We start from the raw sequence: 20,311 nt of genomic DNA, 5'->3' as shown, positions 1-20,311 counted from the left end.
GAGAGAGAGAGAGAAGGGGGGGGGGCTAGCTCGGTCGATGCAGCCTCATCCACAGCCAAGCAGAATCAAGGAGAGGAGAGCGGAAGGACATCTCACCTGCTCACGGATAAATTGCATCCCCTCTGTCCTCCATCCATCACCCCAGCTTCTTTTTTCTTCTCCGTCTTTGCCCTCCTCTTGCTTTGGGTATGATGAGCTCCAGCCTGCTAGAAAACCCGGTACAGGCGATACTGTACCTGCGAGAGCTCACTACCATCGTGCAGAACCAGCAGAGTCTCATCCAAACCCAGCGCGCCCGGATAGAGGAGCTGGACCGGCGGGTGGACGAGCTCATTGGCGAAAACAGGCACCTGCGAGACGTCAGGGTACAACAGCAGCATCCTTACCATCACCACCATCACCACCATCATCACCCCGACCCCAGCTGTCTTCACCATCACCACCATCCTCAAGACCCTCAGCTCAAGACTGGTGCGGGGTCTCTGCCAGACCATGCGGTTGCACCAGCACAGGTCGAGGCGACTCCGGGGGTTCAGCCGTCGCCTCCCCAACCTATGGACCCGGGGGACATGCAGCTGGTCCCAGCTGATCCGTCCACGGTTTCCCCGGTTGAAAGTGACCCAGAAAACGGCGGAAGTTGCCCCAGCTGCCGCTCTTTGGTTCAGATGACCCCCACAACCCTTTGTCGATCCCTGGCCCTCGCTAGGAAATCTGAGTGAGTAGTGGCTCTATGGTTGTGTGTGTGTGTGTGTGTGTTCCAATTTAGTCCAATATAGAGAATATATAGCCTATTGTAGGCTATTGAGAAGGTTACAATGGTTTTTATACATTTCTAAAACCTCCTGTAGTTTTTTGAATTTTCTCTATGATCTAAAACTGTAGTTATAATTAAGAGCGTCCCCGCAGATTGAGATGCGTTTAATTGATGGAGAAGGCGTAAATTTCCAATTTCCAGCTGTGTGTGCTGGCTAAGGACTGTGGCAGGAGAGGAAGAGGTGGATTATTTAAATGAGAAACTAAATCACGATCACTGGATCATTACATAACAAACAGCTGTAGGCCTATAATCGCGTATGTGTGTGTGTGTGTGTGTGTGTGTGTGTGTGTGTTTGTGTGTGTGTGTGTGTGTGTGTGTGTGTGTGCGGGCTGGAAATATACACACACACTGTCAGCTCTAGACAGGAGCAGCTTCACGTCCACGGTGCTGCTGGTTCCTCCACTATTTAGCCCACTGCACGGGATCAGGGAACTCTCACGGGACCTCTGTGCCTCTGATGTTGCTGTGTTAGATGAGACACATGTGCACTCGGTCATACACACACACACACACACACACACACACACACACCACCCCCTGCTTGGCACCAGAGCCTCATACTACATCGTCACATCACCTAATGAGAGAAAACCATCTTTCTCTCATTTTTTTGTGTGTGTGTGTGTGTGTGTGTGTGTGTGTGTTCTGTTCATAAGTTGTATCCCAGTAGGAGTCCTGATTGGTCTCTCTGGGAATCCACCCCTAGTGAGGGGAGCAACACAGAACAGAGGAGGAGTTGAGAGGAGCAGAGTGCAGAAGGGGAAACATGTATATTAAAAAAGTTGTTGATATTAATCCTACAGTGCCTGTTCTGGAGTTGTTTGTGCTTGCCTTGTGTGTGTGTGTGTGTGTGTGTGTGTGTGATGCCTGTTGCTCTCCTGTGTGGCTTTGCCTGGAACCTGAGTTGTGCCTGTGTCCTCTCAAGAACCTACCCTGCAGCAACTATTTGTTATTCTTTGACAGGAATCACTGTAACACCGCTGCTTCTTAATTAAAATTAGTTTTACTGGTGAGAAAGAAATTACAATAAATGAATTGCTGTTACAAAAGCTGGAGGCAGAAAACAGCAGAGGCATCACCAGTTGATCAGGCAGCAGAGTGGGGCTGCTGGTTTAATAACTGGCCTTCCTGCCCCTGTGGTTGCTGCTGTGTGTCCTTGAATGAAACCTTACATCCCCACCTCCTCATCGATCTTTAGTCCATCTGGATAAGACTTGGTAGCTTAACACCTAATTTCTGGTTTCGCTTCTGGCAGGCCATTCGGGGGAAGCGAGGCTTTCACTTGGATTTTTAGAGGATTCATCTTCCTGTCATTGCCTGCTGCATCCTGTCTGCAGCTGATCTGCCCTTTGCTATTCCTGTTGTCAGTGACTTGTGTGTGTCAGCGTGTTTCTCAGCGTTACAAAATGTATATGTTTGTGTTTGTTTGTGCATATACCTGTTTATGCATGTGTTAGCATACAGTCTTTCATTTGCACATCTTACCTCTTGCTGTATGCATTTATCTGAATGTTTATCTTACTCTATGTGCAGCCCAGTTTTCTTTGCCCTATAGAAAAATGACGTGGGCTTGTGTTCTGCATCGGGATGGCTGTGAGTGCATTTGTGTGCTTTGCGTTGTCATCAGCATTGCCAGTGCACGTGGATGTGGGACAGGATCCTCTCCTCTGCTCATTCTCTGTTTCTCCCTACAGCTGAGCCTCCTATCTGCCCCACTTAGCCCATGGAGCGAACAGTAATCAGCCATTCTCAGGAGAGAGAAAAAGGCAGAGAGATAGAAAGAGAGAGATGCAAGCTCAGTTGTTGTCTTTGATGGAGCCCTTGGAGGTGTCTAGAGGAAGGAGCTGGAGGCTGACATTGGAGTGGACCAGTGAAAGGGAAGGAGCCAGAGTGAGAGAGTTGGGAATAAAAACACAGAGAAAGTGGCCAGGAGAGAATAGGAGGGAGTACACAGAGTGAGACAGGTACAGAGAGAGACCAAAACAGAGAGGAGAGAGATGGAAAAACAAGGTGCATTTGGGGGTAGCTGTCTGCTCAGTTTATCTGTCTTGCTGGCGGACAAATAGATAGGTTTGACAGCGGAGGGACAGGCTGCGGTGTCCTGTGGTGCAGTGGGAGGTGAACACAATGCACTGGCAACATTTTTGAGTCCAAACGGAGTTGATCTTGTTGCATGTCAACCCTCCCCATTCTCCCCACTGTCCTTACACTACTAGAAACTGGCTGATGAAAAGAACAGCGTTTAAAGTTCTCTTACAAAACAGGACAGAGGAGAGGGGTGGTGTAAGGGAGACCGGGGCACATACAGAGAGAGAGAAAACATGGGCCTACAGCAGGAGACATGTACTGTTAAAATATTCACCTGTTCTCTTTGTTAGCGTTGTTGGAGGCGGATGGCCGTTATGTGTGTGTCTTGTACTGACAGATGGATGGACCTGCTGATTGTGTGTGCGTGTGTGTGTGTGTGTGTGTGTGTGTGTGTGTGTGTGTGTGTGTGCACGCACTCAGGGACTCAAACAACCTGGCCTCTTCCTCACTGCATGACCAAAACAAATTGAACAGGCCTGTATTTGCACTTCTCTTATTGAAAAAAAAAATGTTGTGTCTCATTTTAAAGCAATAGTTTGATATTTCAGGAAATATACACAAATTCAGTTATGTCAATCATTGATGTGGTTTGATCAGTTATTACAGCCTATGGCTTTACTGTAAAGACGTACTTCACATTGTGGGACTGATGCCACGCATATGACTGAAGCATTGTATTTCTAATAGGCTCAATGTTGATAAACTTGCTGTTGTTACTGTGTGGATGTTCATCCTTGATTTCATTTTCCTGTTCACCTGTTAGCCAGCCACTGATCGTCAACGCAGCACACAGAAGGTGAACAACTGCACATTTGGTGCTGCACAGATATATGGGTCTTGAATATTAGTTTGCACGTAGAAAATTCCACCTTGAAGGGGAGATGAGATTAAAGAGAGGCCTCAACGCTGAAATGGATTTTTAAATAATAAATGATTTTTTTGAGACGGCAAATTGTAGAAATGAAAAAATAGAAATAGAGTCATTTCATACATGAGAGTTATTGTGTGTATAATTTAATTAACCTAGAGGTAACCTGGAGGGAAAAACACATCCCATTATTGTCTTGTTGTTAATTATATATATAGTTCATCTGTGTATTCTAAAAATCTATACATTCATTCTCTTCAAACTGATTTGTTTGAAAAGAATCAGTTTTGGATGTATGACAAGTTGTCTACTTAACTTTATTTTTCACCTGCAATAATCTGGTGTTTGCGATGCAGAGGAGAGAAGTAAAAAAATGTACACACAATTGTTCTGGAGATTTTTGAATGAGTTGTTAACAGATGGCAATTGATTGTCTACTGAGACTAGTAGTGCAAAAACATTATTTCAAAAGAAAAATGTGAAAGATTCCAAATATATTGACAATTCAAATCAGGTAGTGTGCTTTGGTCCCCACCTGTGATCTCAAAGTTCCAACACTGAGGCTGTAAACCACAGCACAGGTGCTGCTAAACAGAGACCAAATTATTCATGTACGTTCAATATGTTTGCTTGTGTGTTTTGTCAGTGGAGAGGTAGGCACGACAACAGATGGAGGACTATTATTCATAGAAAGTGCGAAGAGTACTGTTTGAAGATACTTGAACAAAAAACAAAATAACTGTGTCTCTTTAAGTTGCGGTGAAAAGTGGCTTTTTATAGCTTGGACTGTCACCCTGAGTCTCGCACTGACTCTGAATGCCTGTCACTGTGGGTCTGTGTCACAAGCAATATGCTGTTCCCAGGTCAGACGACTTACTGTAGCGTTGCCAAGAAATTCACTGTTAACCGCCTGCTCTCAGCTCATTGTGGAAGGACCGAATGTGACCTGGGCATTCATGCCTTCCAAATATTTAGTTGACACTGACACTGAGGACTTAAGTCTATATTGAAGGGTATTCAAAAAGTCATGGTTATTCTTTCATTCTCTTCACTATAAATTGCTCCACACTCGAGCCCCAGCAAAATGCCTTAAATATGAATGTAAATGTAAAATGTATGAGAGAGAAATGAGAGAGACGAACTTAAGAAGAGAAGGAGCAGTAAACAGAGATGGAGTAACCATCTGCCCAGACTGAGTTTGGGGAATTCTGCTAAATTACCAGTGGTCTCATGAATTGAAGGGAGGCAAGCATAAACAAGCACATCCGGACACACAGACATGTAAATACCCGCACTCCCTCTCAGCTTTCTCAGCTTTGAATTGACCTACATAGGGTATTTACCCCAGGATCAGTGCCAAATTGTAAAAAGAACTCATGGAAATAATCCAAAAGAATCTGAGAAGAGCCTCTTCAGGATCTTTTGGGATGTTGCACAAAGAATGAGAATTAGGAGGAATATGAAAACAAGGCAAACAACTAGCAACAGCCGACAATAACCGAATGACATGCTGTCTTTCCAATTGTGTGCGCCTCTCTCTCTTTTGCTTACCTCTCCTCCTCCCTTGTCTACCCTTCTACAGGAGTGAGACCGTGCTGCATCAGTTTTGCTGCCCCGCCCCTGAACATCCAGAGGCTGACACCACTGGCTCATCCGGGTAAGACAGACTCAACGACCAATCACAGACACCACTATTTCTCTATAGGGTTTTGCTCCCACTGCTCTCAGAGTGCGCTCGTTCAGCCAATGAAAACTTCCTGTCTTTCTATATATACACACTGTTTGTACATGTGTGTCATCTAACTGAGTCATGTCTACACCCAGGCCTTTAATCACGCTTGTTTGTGTGTGTGTGCACAGCACTGTAGAGCGTGTGAATTGGTGTATTTATGAACGTGTGGAGCCTGGAGTTACAGTGAGAGTTAAATTCTCCGTAACAAAGCTATAGCTCTGAAAGCCCCAAGGGTAACTCGCACATAGAGAGACAGTGAGAGGACGGGGGGGGGGTTATCGTACGAACAGATATTGCCACTATAAAACTGCCCATGGCAACCCAGCAATGACGCAACAGCTACTACTACCATAGTAACCAGAGAACATAAGTGTTGACTTTGAAAATTCAATGTAGTCACTTTTGCCATCTGTCTCTGTGTGGGCAGGGTTGTCTGTTTGTTGTGTAGGTTTGTTCATATTTATGTGTGTGTGTGTGTGTGTGTGTGTGTGTGTGTGTGTGTGTGTGTGTGTGTGTGTGTGTGTGTGTATGGGGGCATGTGAATGCATGATGTTTCAGTTGACGATGTTTAAATGAGCAGGGCTCTGTTTTCAACTTTGAAAAGCTGATTTTGTCATGTTTCTCAATCATTTGCCCCCCCTCCTCTAGAGTTTCTCCTATCTTTTAATCTTCTGTACTCTGTTTCTAAATCCAGTCTTTTGCAGTCATGTCTCCTTTTTCTGTCTCTTCATCTGCTGTAATATCCTTCCCCCTCTTGTGTTGTTTATTTCTGTATGCATCTCTACTCATTATTATCTGTCTGTTGGAAGACTTTGTCTTTCTTAATCATCTCTCTTCAATTATTCCTATCTCATCCCGCCCTATCAAGTCTCTCTCTCATTCTGTTTTTATTAATATCACCATCTGTCTGTCTGGAATTTCTCTCTTCTCTCTGATCTGATGACTTAGCTCCTACACCCACATAGTCCTGATTGGATGGGCTAATGGCATGGTGGCAGCGGACAGCCAGCTGAGATGATGAGATGTAGAGGAGCCGTGTAACACTGTAGCTCATTATTATCATCATATGAAGTTGGGCCTGCCTGGTGGCTGCAAACCTGCACCACCTCTACACACTAACTGTCATCCGCTGAATCAAACCTCCCGAGAGATGTCACAAGATGCGCCTCCGGCCGATAACCTGCTGCGCCTTTTCTTTACTCTGCTTAGCCTTTGAGCCTGCACGTTTCTCCCCTCGCTGTACTGTACTGTGGGGCTCTATGGGACCTTGAGAGATGCGATTTGACAGATGTTAATTTCTCTGTCACCATGACGTCACACATTCAGGCGGTGCAGGAGTGTGTGCCTAGTGTGTTTGGTATGTGTGCATGTGTGTGTGTATGTGGGTGGGGGGAGTATTAGAAAGAGATCAGGAGAGAGGGTGGGTATATAGCCCCCATATCATTATAGGGGCTTTTGCTGTCCAAATGCATTAATACCTCAACTCTTGCTTTTAAATCCTCTAATGTATTCTAATGTACTCTAATGTATTCTGATGCAGCACTGGGGCATGGCAGTGTTTTAATAGAGTTTCTGATAGAGAAAGCCTCCAGCATGCACACACCAACAAATCTTCCAGTTTCCACTCTCTTTTCTTTATCTCGTGTAAAGATATGACAAAGCTTCTCTGGCCCTCTCTCTGATTCTTGGCTGGGAATGCAGAATAGTTGCTTTCACAGCAATCAAAGAAAACAAAGAGGAACTTAAGTGATGCACTCATTATTTAATCATGAGCAGGCTTTTTATTCTCCCCAGTCCTGTTTAGTCCCTTTCGTGTAAAAAAATTATTGGAGTAAGCACTATCTGGATGGAGGAAAGATTGTACAAGCACACAACAACATGCACACAGACACACACACACACACACACACAAACACACACTCATTATTGCACACCATTATAAAACCTCTTAAGGCGTGTTCATACCTCTGTACCTCTCTTCTCTATATCAAAGCAGTTTAGGACCAGTTTGGCTGAATAAAGGGAGCTGAATGTCGGTGGTTTCTACCATTTATTAGTGGTGAGATGATATGCCGGACAAACTGGTCACTTCATGTTTTTTCACTATTTGACAATGATGAGGAGAGCTTAAGATTTACCAAAATGTGGATAACTGGAAAACTTGAATATTCAGTAAAAGGGCGCTTTCTGCTGTGTCATGACAGTAGTCTGCTTTAGTAAGCCTTGTTAATGCTGTCATATAAAAGGACATTGTTCCATCTGTGGACAGGACCTGGCATTATAAGAGCAGGATGGAGTAGTGGGCTCTGGGAGTTCTGAGTCCGATTCAGGCTGGATTTAAATATATTTTTGTTTTGTTTTTGCTTCAAGCTTCTTCTGTATTACTGGAATAATTGTTTATTAAATATCCATGGCATCAGATTTGGTCGTTCCCCTACTTTTTCTGCAAGTCAAGTTTGACTTTGAGGATATGATAGTCTGCCTGTTATTGTCTTGCACTGCTTCCAGTGTTTCCGAACTCTTATATTCTGCCACAGAAGTATCCTCCTCGTATACAGTAATGGAACCTGGAAAATAGTAATTTTTATTTCTTTGAAGCAGACTCAGACAGTTGTATTTTTCATCACAGGTGTCACTTCATATTCACTGTTTTTGCTTTCCAGTCATTGCAATCGAAACACATGAGTTTCATGGACAAAATCACTACCGTGTGACAGACAGTATTGTCCAGTGCTCTAATTGGTTCAGGCTTGTACTAGTACTTCTTGTTTCCATGGTTTGAAACTGACAATGCCTAATAAAGATCTCTTTGATATCAACACATTTCTTCATTAATATTTCCATGATGAACTAAGACTGTCTCAATAGCATTACACAGCTTTTCACTTAAAACCCCATAAATTTTTCCTTTGGTAGATGTGTTTAAACTGCAGTTATGCAACACTAGTGACTCACTTTTTAGTGAGAAACAAAGTGTTGATAATTCATATGTGCCAGAAATTCATTTCATTGACTGCTCACAATAAAGTGAGGCTGAGACGATTCACTGATAAATAGAGTAGTTCAGTGGTTACCAACCTGGGGTCCAGTCACAAGATGTTGCAGGATGTATGAAAGGTTTGCAAACCAATCACCTTTTTGCTACACATAAGCCTTTATTTGTCAGACTTTCCCCAATCTTTGCTTTTTTTGTGAAATACCAATTAGTTTTACCTCTGCAGACCTTCAGTCACTCTTTGACTGAACTGCTCACAACATGCAACAAAAGTATATTAGTTTGCCATAAGAAAAAATGTTTGGGAACGGATGGATCAGTTGATTAACAGAAAATTTATCATTAACAATTCTGATAACTGATTAATCATTTATTCGTTTATGGAAAAATGCTTAATATTCACTGTTTTTGCTTTTCTCTGTTTTATATCGTATATGTGAACTGTTGGTTGATCAAAATTAGTTAATTTTTACATCATCTTGAGCTTTTATGATTTTTCAATGAGATCAACAAACAATTAAATATTAACTTTTAGCATCTGGGAAGGAGTAAATGTCTGATTGTGGACACAGTCTTGTAGTGTCAGCCTTTTTGTATTTTCAATCTGGTCACATATCCTGAGTTTCACTCCCACAACCTGCAGTGGAGCCACAAATCTGGCCAAATAGGACTGGACACATAAACTTAGTCATCCTTGCCCCGAGCCACCACAGCCACACATCACTCTCCACCTGCTGCTTCCCTCATGAACCTCTTCACACTCCGCATAGTTGATGACCTGCCACTGCGATAACAGCAGAGTTTTGGAGGTCAGTGTGGAGGACTGAGAGCTTTCTGTTCTTATCTCTGTGGCAGTGGACAGATGCTTAGCCTGGAGGATGGAACATCCTCAGGTGGTGGACAGGAAGTGGAGGGCACCAAGAGAGAGGGACCCAGCGAGTACGAGATCACCCTGGAGAACAAAAACAAACAGGTATGTCTTTTTTCCCACAGGCACATTTTGGGACGAAGCAAATGCTGACTCTACCTGTTTTAGTTTGAGGAAGTGTGTGAACGATGATCATTTGACATTTTGTCTTCCGTGATGAAAGAAAGAATTCCATTCAGATCTATTTCTGTCTCTGTTGACATGAAAAAGAGCTCCAGCGACTCCACTGCCACAGCAACATGAGAGAAAGATGCTAGGTTGTCATGGTAACGACCAATAACTGCTTCTGGCAGCTGGAGATGTCTTTATAGCAAAATGCTGAAGGGTCTGCTGTTGCCACTGCTACTGCTGCTGCAGTATATATCTATATAAATATATATATATATATATATATATATATACACACACACTTTTTTGTGGGCATGCTTGCATTTGCAGACACACACCCAGGAACACGTGTGGCTGTCCTCCTTTTTTCCCTCTCCCTATCTTCTTCCCTCACCTCCCACTCCCCCCTCCTTCTTCTCTGCCTCTTGTTGAAAATATAGGAGGGTGAAAATTCTGGAGGATGCTAAGATTTTGGGCTGAGCTGCTCTGCCAACAAGCAGGACAGAAATAGGCTTGTGCGGGTGTTTACTTTTCTATTCATTTTCTCAACAGCACCTTTGTCACAGCCCATCCATCCACCATCCCATGGCCCTTCAGCCAGTATTAGCAGTTGAATGATGATAGATGATGTTTACTTTGGCTCTAATTCCATAAACCCTTACTGGTTTTAAAAGAGTGGACAGATAAGTAAGAAGGATACTTCTAAGAGTGAGTGTGAATTTCATGACTCAGGCAATGCTGAAATTCTTTTTATCTTTTGTAGACATGGGGGCAACATGATGTTTGCCTCTGGTGGATGAATAAATATTTTTCAGTGGCTGCTCTGTGCTTTGCAATATCACTCTTACAGTGTTTTCAGTCAGTTTCAGAGCCTTGTAAACATGCTTGATATTTAAACTCACTCCCCCTCAATCTCTTCCCCTCCCCAGATAGAAGAGTTAGAGCAGAAGTATGGAGGCCATCTCATAGCGAGGCGGGCAGCCCGTCGTATCCAGACAGCTTTCCGTCAGTATCAGCTCAGCAAAAACTTCCAGAAGATTCGCAACTCACTGTCGGAGAGCAAGTTGCCTCGTCGCATCTCTCTGCGCCATCCCAGCCCTTCAGGCCGAAGCCGGAATGCAGCCCAGAGACACAGTTACAGTCTGCATCCAGGAGGAGGACAGATACCTCTGCGCTCCAAAACTCCCCCTCCTCCCCCATGTCGCTCCACCTCTCTGCCCCCTTCTCCTGCATCTGCCCCAGCAGCTGCTCCCTCATCTGTGCCAACCACAGCCCCACCTCAAACCCCAGGACCCACACTAACCCAGCTAGAGGACTGCTTCTCTGAACAAGTGAGTATTTTCATTTCCTGTTATAGCTCCCAAAAGCTTTGTTGTAAATAGGGTAAATCAGGTCTCATTAACATCATACAATGTGTTGTTTTTAAGTCAGTCTAGCTGCATGGCTATTTGGCACTTTGTTTCAGATTGACATATCGGGTCAAAATGTAAATTTGTCCAATCCTAGTTTCACACAAAGAATTCTAGACTTAGCCTTAACTAAACTACATGGACTGGCCCCTCTGGCTTGATAAGTTTCATGTGAAAACTGCTCAGTCGCCAGCCACCATCAGTGTCTATCTAGCTCCACTTGTCTTACAAATAGCCACTAATTAGCAACCCTGCTGGAAACAGAAACCTTTCCAGTCACGAATCATACTCCTTGACTTGATTAATAGTTTTGAAATGTATTTTTTATCTTCTTATTTGCAGCTGCACTCCTTGGCCCAGTCGATCGATGAGGCCCTTCGTGGTTGGAGCTTGTCAGAGGGTGGAGAGGGGAAGGGGCTACTGATGGACCCTGGGGCACTTCGTGCAGCTGCTGAGAGCGCTTGTCTGCCTCGCAGTGCCAGCTCACTGCTCATGGCCTTCAGGGATGTCACTGTTCACATCGACAGCAATAGCTCCTACACCATCTCCTCCGCCACCACCACAACTACCACCTCTCTCGGCAACACAGGTGGGGGAGAGCTGGGCAGCAGGAAGACCTCTGTGAGTGGAATGGCTGGGGGTGGAGATGGCCAGTCAATGGAGGAACCAGAGTTTCCTGCCCCTCCTCCCAGTGAGGAGCTGGAAATGGTTGATCCAGGATCCAGGAGGGGCTCCACAGTGCCAGCTTCGGGAGGAGGTGGGATAGAGGGGGAGAGCGGCTCAGACAGACTGGGGTCAACTTCCACTTCTACCTCTGTTTCCACCACCATCTCCACCTCAACCCAGTCTAACCAGCAGCCCGCTCAGATTTACACCCAGTACCAGCAGTATCACTACACTCATCCTCAGCAGATCCCTGGGGGACCGAGCCCTGAAGCCCTGCAGGCCCTGGTCGTCTCTCTGCCCAGGGACCGCTGCCAGGATCCAGCCTCATGCCGCTCGCCAACCCTGTCCACAGATACACACCGCAAACGCCTCTATCGTATAGGACTCAATCTCTTCAATGTGTGAGTGGGCTGGTAACACACACACACACACACACACACATATTCTCTCTTGCTCAAAGAAAACTGCAAAATATTTCTGCAGCCTCTGGCTCCAGGTTCAAAGTACACTTATTACTGTTTGTGTCTAACAAATCTCCAACAGCCCAGCAAACTGCTCTAAGCAGCTGCTCATTAGTGTTTGTGATTGTTGGGAGGAGCTGCCTTTTCAGTGCCATCTTGTGATGTCCGTAAAAAAAGAGCTAGAGAGAGGGACAGGGGATGAAGTGAGGAAGAGAGAATAAGAAAGATAGAAAAGAGGGTCATGGAGTTGAAGAGCAGAGACTGTCAAGGAGGTCATGTACAATGTGAGAGCCTGTCAGTGCCTATAAATAGAGTCCACGGTTGGCCTGCACTTATTATTAGTTAATACAAATTAAAGTAAATGAACTCTTATGCATCAGTGACAGTGGGTCTGATCCAGAAGTCCAGAGCTAACAGATTTTATGCATGAATGCACTCCTCCTTTCTTTCTCTCTCCTTGTGCTATTCTTCTTCATACACACACACTCACTTTCCCTCTCACATACACACCTACTCACACACACACACGCACACATTTATGCAAACTTTCTCTTAAATACAGCATTATACATTTTCTTTCTCACTCACGCCCACACACCTATCCGCTTGAACGCACAAAAAACATCACACACACCCTGTTAACTCTAACACTATCTGTTTTTATGCTGTTGGCGATCTGCGGGCAGGAACCCAGAAAGAGGCATCCACTTCCTGATCACGCGTGGTTTCGTCCCAGACACAGCCATCGGAGTGGCTCACTTCCTGCTGCAAAGGAAGGGCCTCAGCCGACAGATGATTGGAGAGTTCTTGGGGAACAGCAAGCTGCAATTCAACCGTGATGTCCTTGAGTGAGTCCTTATTATTTATATATGGCAACATACTGGTCATGTAGCACACATTTGGGTTTTGATAGTATTTTATTAAAAACAAGTCCTACAATAAATCAATTTTCGAATTTGAATCCCTTTGGGTCTTTTGTTGAATCTATTCACAATTTACAAAATAATCTTAACTCAAGGTCAGTGGATGAAGTTTGCTCAGTTCTCATGGAGTTTTAACTTTTTAACAAAGGTTATAAATTATTCCTAAATACCAATCTCAATAAAACAGTCTTTATAGCTGTTTTGTTAAATTGTAACTGGTGGCTTCACTAATGTTAATACATCATTTAATAATCAGATATAAGCCATTAACACCTTACTTCAGCAAGTCTAAGTGGTAAAATGCTGGCACCTACATAAACCCAAAATGCAAAAAATGAAAAAGACATTATACGAGACATTTCCACAGGCTGAGTATTAGATGTTGTGAGGAGTAACTGAGTTTCATGTGTCAAATTTGTGGAGAGTTCCTTTAATAAAAACATCTTTTGAGTTTCCAGGTTGTGAAAAATTCTTCCTCCACTATGACACTGTCTTTGTCTTTTAGCAAATCCTTTAGTTCATCAAAAGCTGCAGAGCATCTGGAACAAAATCAATTTATTTACATCTTATTAACACTGATTGATTGCAGTGTTTTCAACAATGCCTTATTAGCATGTTTTATAATTGCAGATTTGATTACTTATTATAAAGTGAGAAACTCTATTTGCTCCTTAACTAAATGACTCCTTGGGTTTGACATAACAGTCTTACCTCAAGTGCCATTATGCAGCTGTTTTGGAGCTTTTTGACCACATCATATGGTCCTCATTAGCAGATATAAAATTTCCACCAAACTGTAGATGTTCACACTCTAATTTTGAATTAGCACCTCATCCATGCTGACTTTAAAGTAAACAAAGTAAACATATCCACAGCATCTTACCTCAAGGTCCATTTATAAGCTGCTCTGGACCTTTTTACCGAATCAAGGTACATAGCAAAGTCAAGAATGAACTGTGAACATCCCTGGATGTTTTGTATGTTACCCTTTACTACTAAAAAAAGAGAGGTAATAAAAGATGCAAAAAGAGATTTGTTAGGCTTTAATGAATTGAAGTATTTTAAAATATCCAAAAGAGAACTGTCTGTTGGAAGACCAACTCATATACATGCGATAACACAAACACACACATACACACACAAACTCAGCTGACATGCAGCACTTGCATGCATAAATGTCACACATCCATGAAAACAAGCATTTACTTAATGCTTTCACACTCACTCTTCTTGCATCCAACCAGTGTAGACAGATCCAGGATAGAGAGGCTTTTTGCTGAGGTTGTTGCAGAGACTGTAGAAATAGGTCACTGCACTGAACACACGCACACATCCTCACTTTCTTTCACACAGACGCACACGCATGTAATCTTGTAATCTTGTGTGTGTATTTCTTTCATTGCCTCAACCTGTCCTCAGCCTTTCATGTACCACTCTCATGCCCTCTTGCACAGTGCATTTCATTATTTCACCCTCTCATCCCTCTCTTTCTGTCCCTCTTATCTCACACCGTTGTCAGACCCTTTCTTCTCCATTGATATTTGCACAAAGTGTGTGTGTGTGTGCGTGTGTGTGTGCGTGTGTGTGTGCGTGTGTGTGTGTGTGTGTGTGTGTGTGTGTGTGTGTGTGTGTGTGTGTGTGCATGTGGAAACATGTTGTCTTTATGTACATCTTCCAGGTCAATGGTTCTGTAACGGGAGTATGACTGTAAGATGAAGGTTTGCTATCAGCTCTTGGGTACTCATAGTTTGTTGCCCATGCACAGGCACGGAAACACACACTCACCTTCTCATTACACTGACACACTATATCTAAACCCAGTCTCACTCTCCTTTCTCTCTTTGCTTTCTTTTTTCCCCTCACTGTCTGTCTCTTTATAGTTGTGTTGTGGATGAGATGGATTTCTCAGGCATGGAGCTCGATGAAGCACTGAGAAAGTTCCAGGCTCATGTCCGTGTTCAGGGAGAAGCACAGAAAGTGGAGAGACTCATCGAAGCCTTTAGGTGAGACTGTCAACTCACTCACATCCAGGCCTCACTGACTAACAGGCTCTGGCTTCTCTTTTTAATACAATTTAACACAACAACAGTCCATCACATGACTGCGCAGGGGTGATAAGGGCACTCCGAACTTTTTATGATCAATAGACCTTTTGCCTGTGGCCACCTATGCAAAACAGAAAAAACTATGACACATAACCAATCTCACAAATTTACAAGAGAGTAAAAGAAAAGCAAAAATAGTCGTCTGATCTCATCTTGCAGCCGTGTGGTAGCAGACACATCCGGAATGGCATACTAATGAGCTGACTGTATAGACAGAGTGTTTAACTGGTTCTGCTAGCTCACTGCGGTGGGCTCTGATGAAACCAAAGCCCTGTGTCATTAACAAATTACACTGATTGCCTCTAACCTTTGACTAAACTTAGCAGAGTTTGATAATCAGCCAATCACAACAGAGATCTGGCCTGCAGGCAATCAGTGTGCTTTCCATCAGGACAAAAACTGATGCTCTATTTCACAACTTTGTCTCCTGGATGACACTTTCTGGCCAAGTCTTAAGGCTTTGTAGGCTTGTATGTATGTTATGTATGTGCTGGACAGTTCTGTGTCCATTTCCATCCAGTCACAAGAGCATGTTTGGTACTCATGAGGTTGTAGCCTGAGTTATTTTCTCTTCATTTTGTCTGTGCTCTCAAGTCACTAAAGTCTGAGAGCATATCTACTGAAGAAAACTAATTTAAATACCCAGGGGACCTTGAGAGACCACTCTCCCTGGACAGCCTAGACTTTCTAACAAACTCCTGAACAGAAACAGGTTTCTATAATGCTATTTTTCCTTTTGAGCAAAAATCCTTTGAGGCAAACATAGACAGCAGTGACCAGGCGAATAAGATCTGCAAATGGTACCTTATTCCCTGGCTGGAACTGTCCTTGAAATGTCCTGGTAGTATCCAAAGATTGCCCCTAGGACTAAAAATGCAATAAAAATGCCCATCATTGTTTTCTATTTCAGAGTAATTGGTTACATTGCCGTGTACACTTAATCTCCTTCTGCTGATGTGCTGCTCTCTCTCTGAGGAATACCAACAATGTGACCAGCAGGACATAACTCGAGTCACTGCTCCTTTGAAGTCCTCTTTCTATTTCACAAAATCAACTATAATTCAATGTTAGGGGTGTGTATTCGCCATATAAAATGTGCTGCTTGTAAATTTTTTTACCAACACCTTTCTGTGTCCACAATATGTGGCCTGTCTTTGTCTGAGCTGCTTACCTTTTGTTGTTGTTCGTTGTTTGAGATCTGACACTGATGACCAAGGTTTCTTCTTAAATGGTGAGGCTGTCATCATATGAAAACACTAAAAACATCAGTATGTAGGTTCATGTTTCAGTATTTTCCAACTTTCTTCCCCCATCTGTGGCACATTCATTCCTACTGAAGCTTGCTAGCTGGTCCGTGTAGCTGTATTCATGCACAGTGGTCCTTAGAGCTAAATGCTAAGGTCAGCATGCTAACATGCTCCCAGTGACAATGCTTACATGCTGATGTTTAGCAGGTTATGTTCACAATGCTCACCATCTTAGATTTGTGTGTTGGCACATTTGCTAATTATCACAAAACACAAACAACAAAGCACAGCTGACGCTCGAGGGAATGACTTTGCAGATAATAAGTCATAGACCAAAGTATTGAACAATACCAAGGCTGGTGCTGCGGGGGCTGTCCATCAGAATATTTTATGACATTCTCAGAAACACTCCCCCTTTCTCTCCATTTTCAAGGGATCACCTTCCTCAAATTCAACCCTCCTAACTATTTGCAAAGCGGCATTTTTTTTTATCTTAAAGAAAGACAAGATTCCCCTTCATTGTAGCTCATACCATCCAATTTCTCTCTTGAGCATAGATGTAGAGCTTCTTGCAAAGCTCTTCGTCCGACATCTTGAGTTATCCCTCACTTCAATCATCAAAACCCAAACAAGCTTCATGAAGAACCAGTATTTATTCTTTAATATCAGGCACCTTCTAAATATCCTTCATAATCCTATCCAAGACACCAGAGATTTTACTATCACTTGATGCTGAGAAAGCTTTTGATTGGGAATAGTGGGATTTCCTTTTTTTTATACACTCAAAAAATTCAGTTTTGGTCCAAAGACTGTGTCCTGGATTAAAATTCTCTATTCCATCCCAATGGCTGTGGCGTGTACCAACAATGCCCTCTCTGCTTGCTTTATTCTGCAAAGAGGTACGAGACAAGGTTGTCCAATGTCACTGCTCCTGATTGCCGTTGCATTTGAGTACTAGCTTTATGATAGGACATCAATAAGGAATTTTTCAGGGAGATCAAGAGTGTAAAAGTACCGCTTTATGCAGATGATTTGCTCTTGTACTTGTCTGATTGTCTGTTAAGTCTCCCTGGACTACTGGACATAGGAAACAAATTTGGCAAAATATCCAGCTACATAATTAACTTGAGTGAGTTAATACCAATCAATATAACTGCCATAACCATCTCCTTAATTTAGACCACTTTTAAATCAGCACAAAAAAGTTCAAACATCTGGGAATCTGGATTACACATAACTAACATGAACTTCATGTGCCTGATAACTGGACTGAAACAGGACATGACATGGGACTTGCTGCCTCTTTCTCTGAGTGGAAGGATCAATACCATCAAGATGAATGCATGACTTAACCCCTTTACCTATTTCAAAATCTGACCAGATTCTGACTAAATTCTTCTTTAGCTCCATGGATAACCTTTTATCAACCTTTACCTGGAATGAAAAAAAAGAAAAAACACATATATGGAAAGGCATACTGCAGAGGCCTTGGTGGTATGGCACTCCCCAATTTTCAAAATCAAATGGAGAGAAGACTTAAATGAGCAAATCTCAAATGCAGTTTGGCATAAGATTTGCCATGGTTTTGTACAATTCGAGATAGTACACTGACTTTACCAGTCAAAGGTTAGGTTTTTATTAGTTAGTTTTATTAATTAGACAAGAGTTAAACCCTATATTTGACAGATGTATAGCATCTCCTGCAAGCTTATTACGTATGTTCTGGACATGTACGAGACTACATCAAGACTCTCTCTAAAATACTAAAGGAGCCAATGGATCCATCCCCTCTTAATGCTTTATTTGGTGTTGCACCGCAGGGTGCGCATCCAAGCAATAGTAAATCCAACATGCTGGCCTTTTGCACTTTGTTGGCACATAACTCATACAGTTCAGATGGAAAAACCCTCTTCCCCCAATGTATTAACATTGGATCAAAGAGTTTATGCAATATCTCAAGCTAGAGAAGATAATTTCTCCAAGGCTCTGTTCTGGGATTCCATGCAATTTGGCAGCCATTCTTGACATTTTAAGAAAAAAAAGTAAGCAGAGGATGTAAGCCCATAATAATGCATAAACTTCTGTCTTGCTCTGTTGCTGTGTGTCTGTGTGTCTGGTTCTGTTTTGTTTATATGTGTATTTCTCCTCTCTGTGTAAAATGACTGACTTTAATTCAGTGATGCAGGTCTGGTGGATGAATGGGCAGAGGAAGGGCTGGGCAGATACTAGGGATTAAACTGGATACAGTGAAGTGTTTGTATTTTGTATATTGTGAAAATCATCAATAAACAGACCATGATCAAAAACAATTTTGACCTGATGGCCCTAGATGAAAAGTCAGAGGATTAACAAAGTTATTACAATTCATCCCGCGGGGAGGTATTTCGATGCTGAATTATTTTAATCTGAACCAAAGTGGTGGACAGCACGACAGCCATCCCCAAGGCCCCGTCACTAATGACTAACAAAAATTGGTCTCTAACATATAGTTTCATTTTTTTAAATCGTGAAGCAGCTGGGCACTGCAGTTTTTAGCAAACATTACTCAAACAAAGGTTAATAGTAGATTTGTTGAGGACTATTTTCATTTGTGGATTAGTACACATTTGGTGCTTAAGTGAGTTATTTTTTTGTATCTGGACTGCATATGCAGGGTTGACTCAATGCCCATGTTTGTCATAATAAACATGTCGCTCACGGCAACAGAGATTTTTGGTTTTGGTTTTAATGGCACATAGGCAGGCTGTGGATACATGGGCAATACTTTGAAAGGATTAATTCATTGTTGATTTTGGTGTTTCCAATGGATTTGTTAATAACACAAAAAACATATACTATCACCAGCGTGTTCAGCAGTGTGTAAGAGATGGTGATGGAAGTCAAGAAAAGGAGCAGTCATGACACATTTCCCCCTCTGTCTCTGATTTGAGGGCCAATCAGAACACCCACCGCGGTCATCAGTTAATCACATTGCACTCAGTCACTTGGCTGAGCCCCTGGGTGCAGATTACAAATTCATCAGCGATCTGAGACCGCTCTCTCTGTAGATGTAGCTGTGAGTATAGGTCAGAAACGAGCGGGCTTTATCTGGACAGCCAGACATCCGATGCCATGTCTGTTACGCAATAGTTGTTATGTCATCTGTTTGAAGCATGTTCTACTCTTGTCGTGAGTAGTTCTTTTATACGAAGAGGTATTTGTGCCAGCTGGCATGCAACTTTCATATGCAGATATGAAAATAAGAGTTTGGGAGCTAGTGTTTAAATAAACTGGTTACATAAGACAGAGAACCGTGCTTGAAAATGTGTGAATGAAGCACAAACACAGACACACATAGACACACACACACACACACACACACACACACACACCGCTACTGCTTTATTTATTCACTCAACTGTTGCTCTCTCACTGTATGAACATGCACACATATGCACTCACACATCCATGCACACATCCATTTGCACATATACACACTCACACATATAGTAGATCTTGCCATGCATTCAGTCTTTGATGAATTTGCCACAGAATTACATCAAGTTGGCAGATCAGGAGGCTCATTTGTGCCTCCGTGTGTTTGTGTGTGTCTATGTATGTGCCTGTGCATATTATATCTGTAGGGGTGTTTGTGCTGAGCAGGATCTATTTTCCCTCAAACAAAAGCATTGCTTCTGAACTGGGCTGCAGTCGAACGATACCCAGTGAGTTTTCTGGCCTTAGATCTTGTGTGGGGTCTGGGAAAAGTCGCACAGGTCTCAGATGTGGCCTCTCCCTTGCATATGCTCTGACAAGTGCATACTCCTCTGGAGCAGAGCAGCCCTCTCCATGTCTGCATCCTGCCTGGCTGCAGAGATAAAAGCCTCCCATCATTGAAATGGCCCACTGTGTAAGTGCAAGTGACAGTATGAAAGATAGGGAGGGAGCTGTGGGGGAAGGAAGGGAGGAAGGGAGAGTCTGTGAA

At 43.0% G+C, this 20,311-nt stretch overlaps 1 protein-coding gene across 2 annotated transcripts in view; it reads left to right on the top strand.

Moving 5' to 3' along the window:
- Positions 1 to 38: 38 nt before the first annotated feature.
- The window catches only part of iqsec3b (IQ motif and Sec7 domain ArfGEF 3b), a 29,935-nt gene continuing 9,662 nt past the window's right edge, over positions 39 to 20,311 (top strand). The window contains exons 1-7 of one of the 2 annotated variants that reach the window (XM_071500327.1): positions 39 to 715; positions 5,356 to 5,430; positions 9,356 to 9,473; positions 10,466 to 10,867; positions 11,288 to 12,012; positions 12,759 to 12,920; positions 14,876 to 14,998. In XM_071500327.1, coding sequence (XP_071356428.1) covers positions 189 to 715; positions 5,356 to 5,430; positions 9,356 to 9,473; positions 10,466 to 10,867; positions 11,288 to 12,012; positions 12,759 to 12,920; positions 14,876 to 14,998 — 2,132 coding nt within the window. In that variant the 5' untranslated portion in view covers positions 39 to 188. The remainder of the gene's footprint in view (positions 716 to 5,355; positions 5,431 to 9,355; positions 9,474 to 10,465; positions 10,868 to 11,287; positions 12,013 to 12,758; positions 12,921 to 14,875; positions 14,999 to 20,311) is intronic. The other variant, XM_071500334.1, reaches the window with a different exon arrangement.

The sequence above is a fragment of the Trachinotus anak genome, unplaced genomic scaffold (genome assembly GCF_046630095.1).
Source record: "Trachinotus anak isolate AG129_WGS33_773 ecotype Australia unplaced genomic scaffold, CSIRO_AGI_Tana_v1 ptg000002l, whole genome shotgun sequence".
NCBI lineage: Eukaryota > Metazoa > Chordata > Actinopteri > Carangiformes > Carangidae > Trachinotus > Trachinotus anak.
Note: the sequence above shows the minus strand (reverse complement) of the source record. Positions and strands in the feature narration are given on the sequence as shown.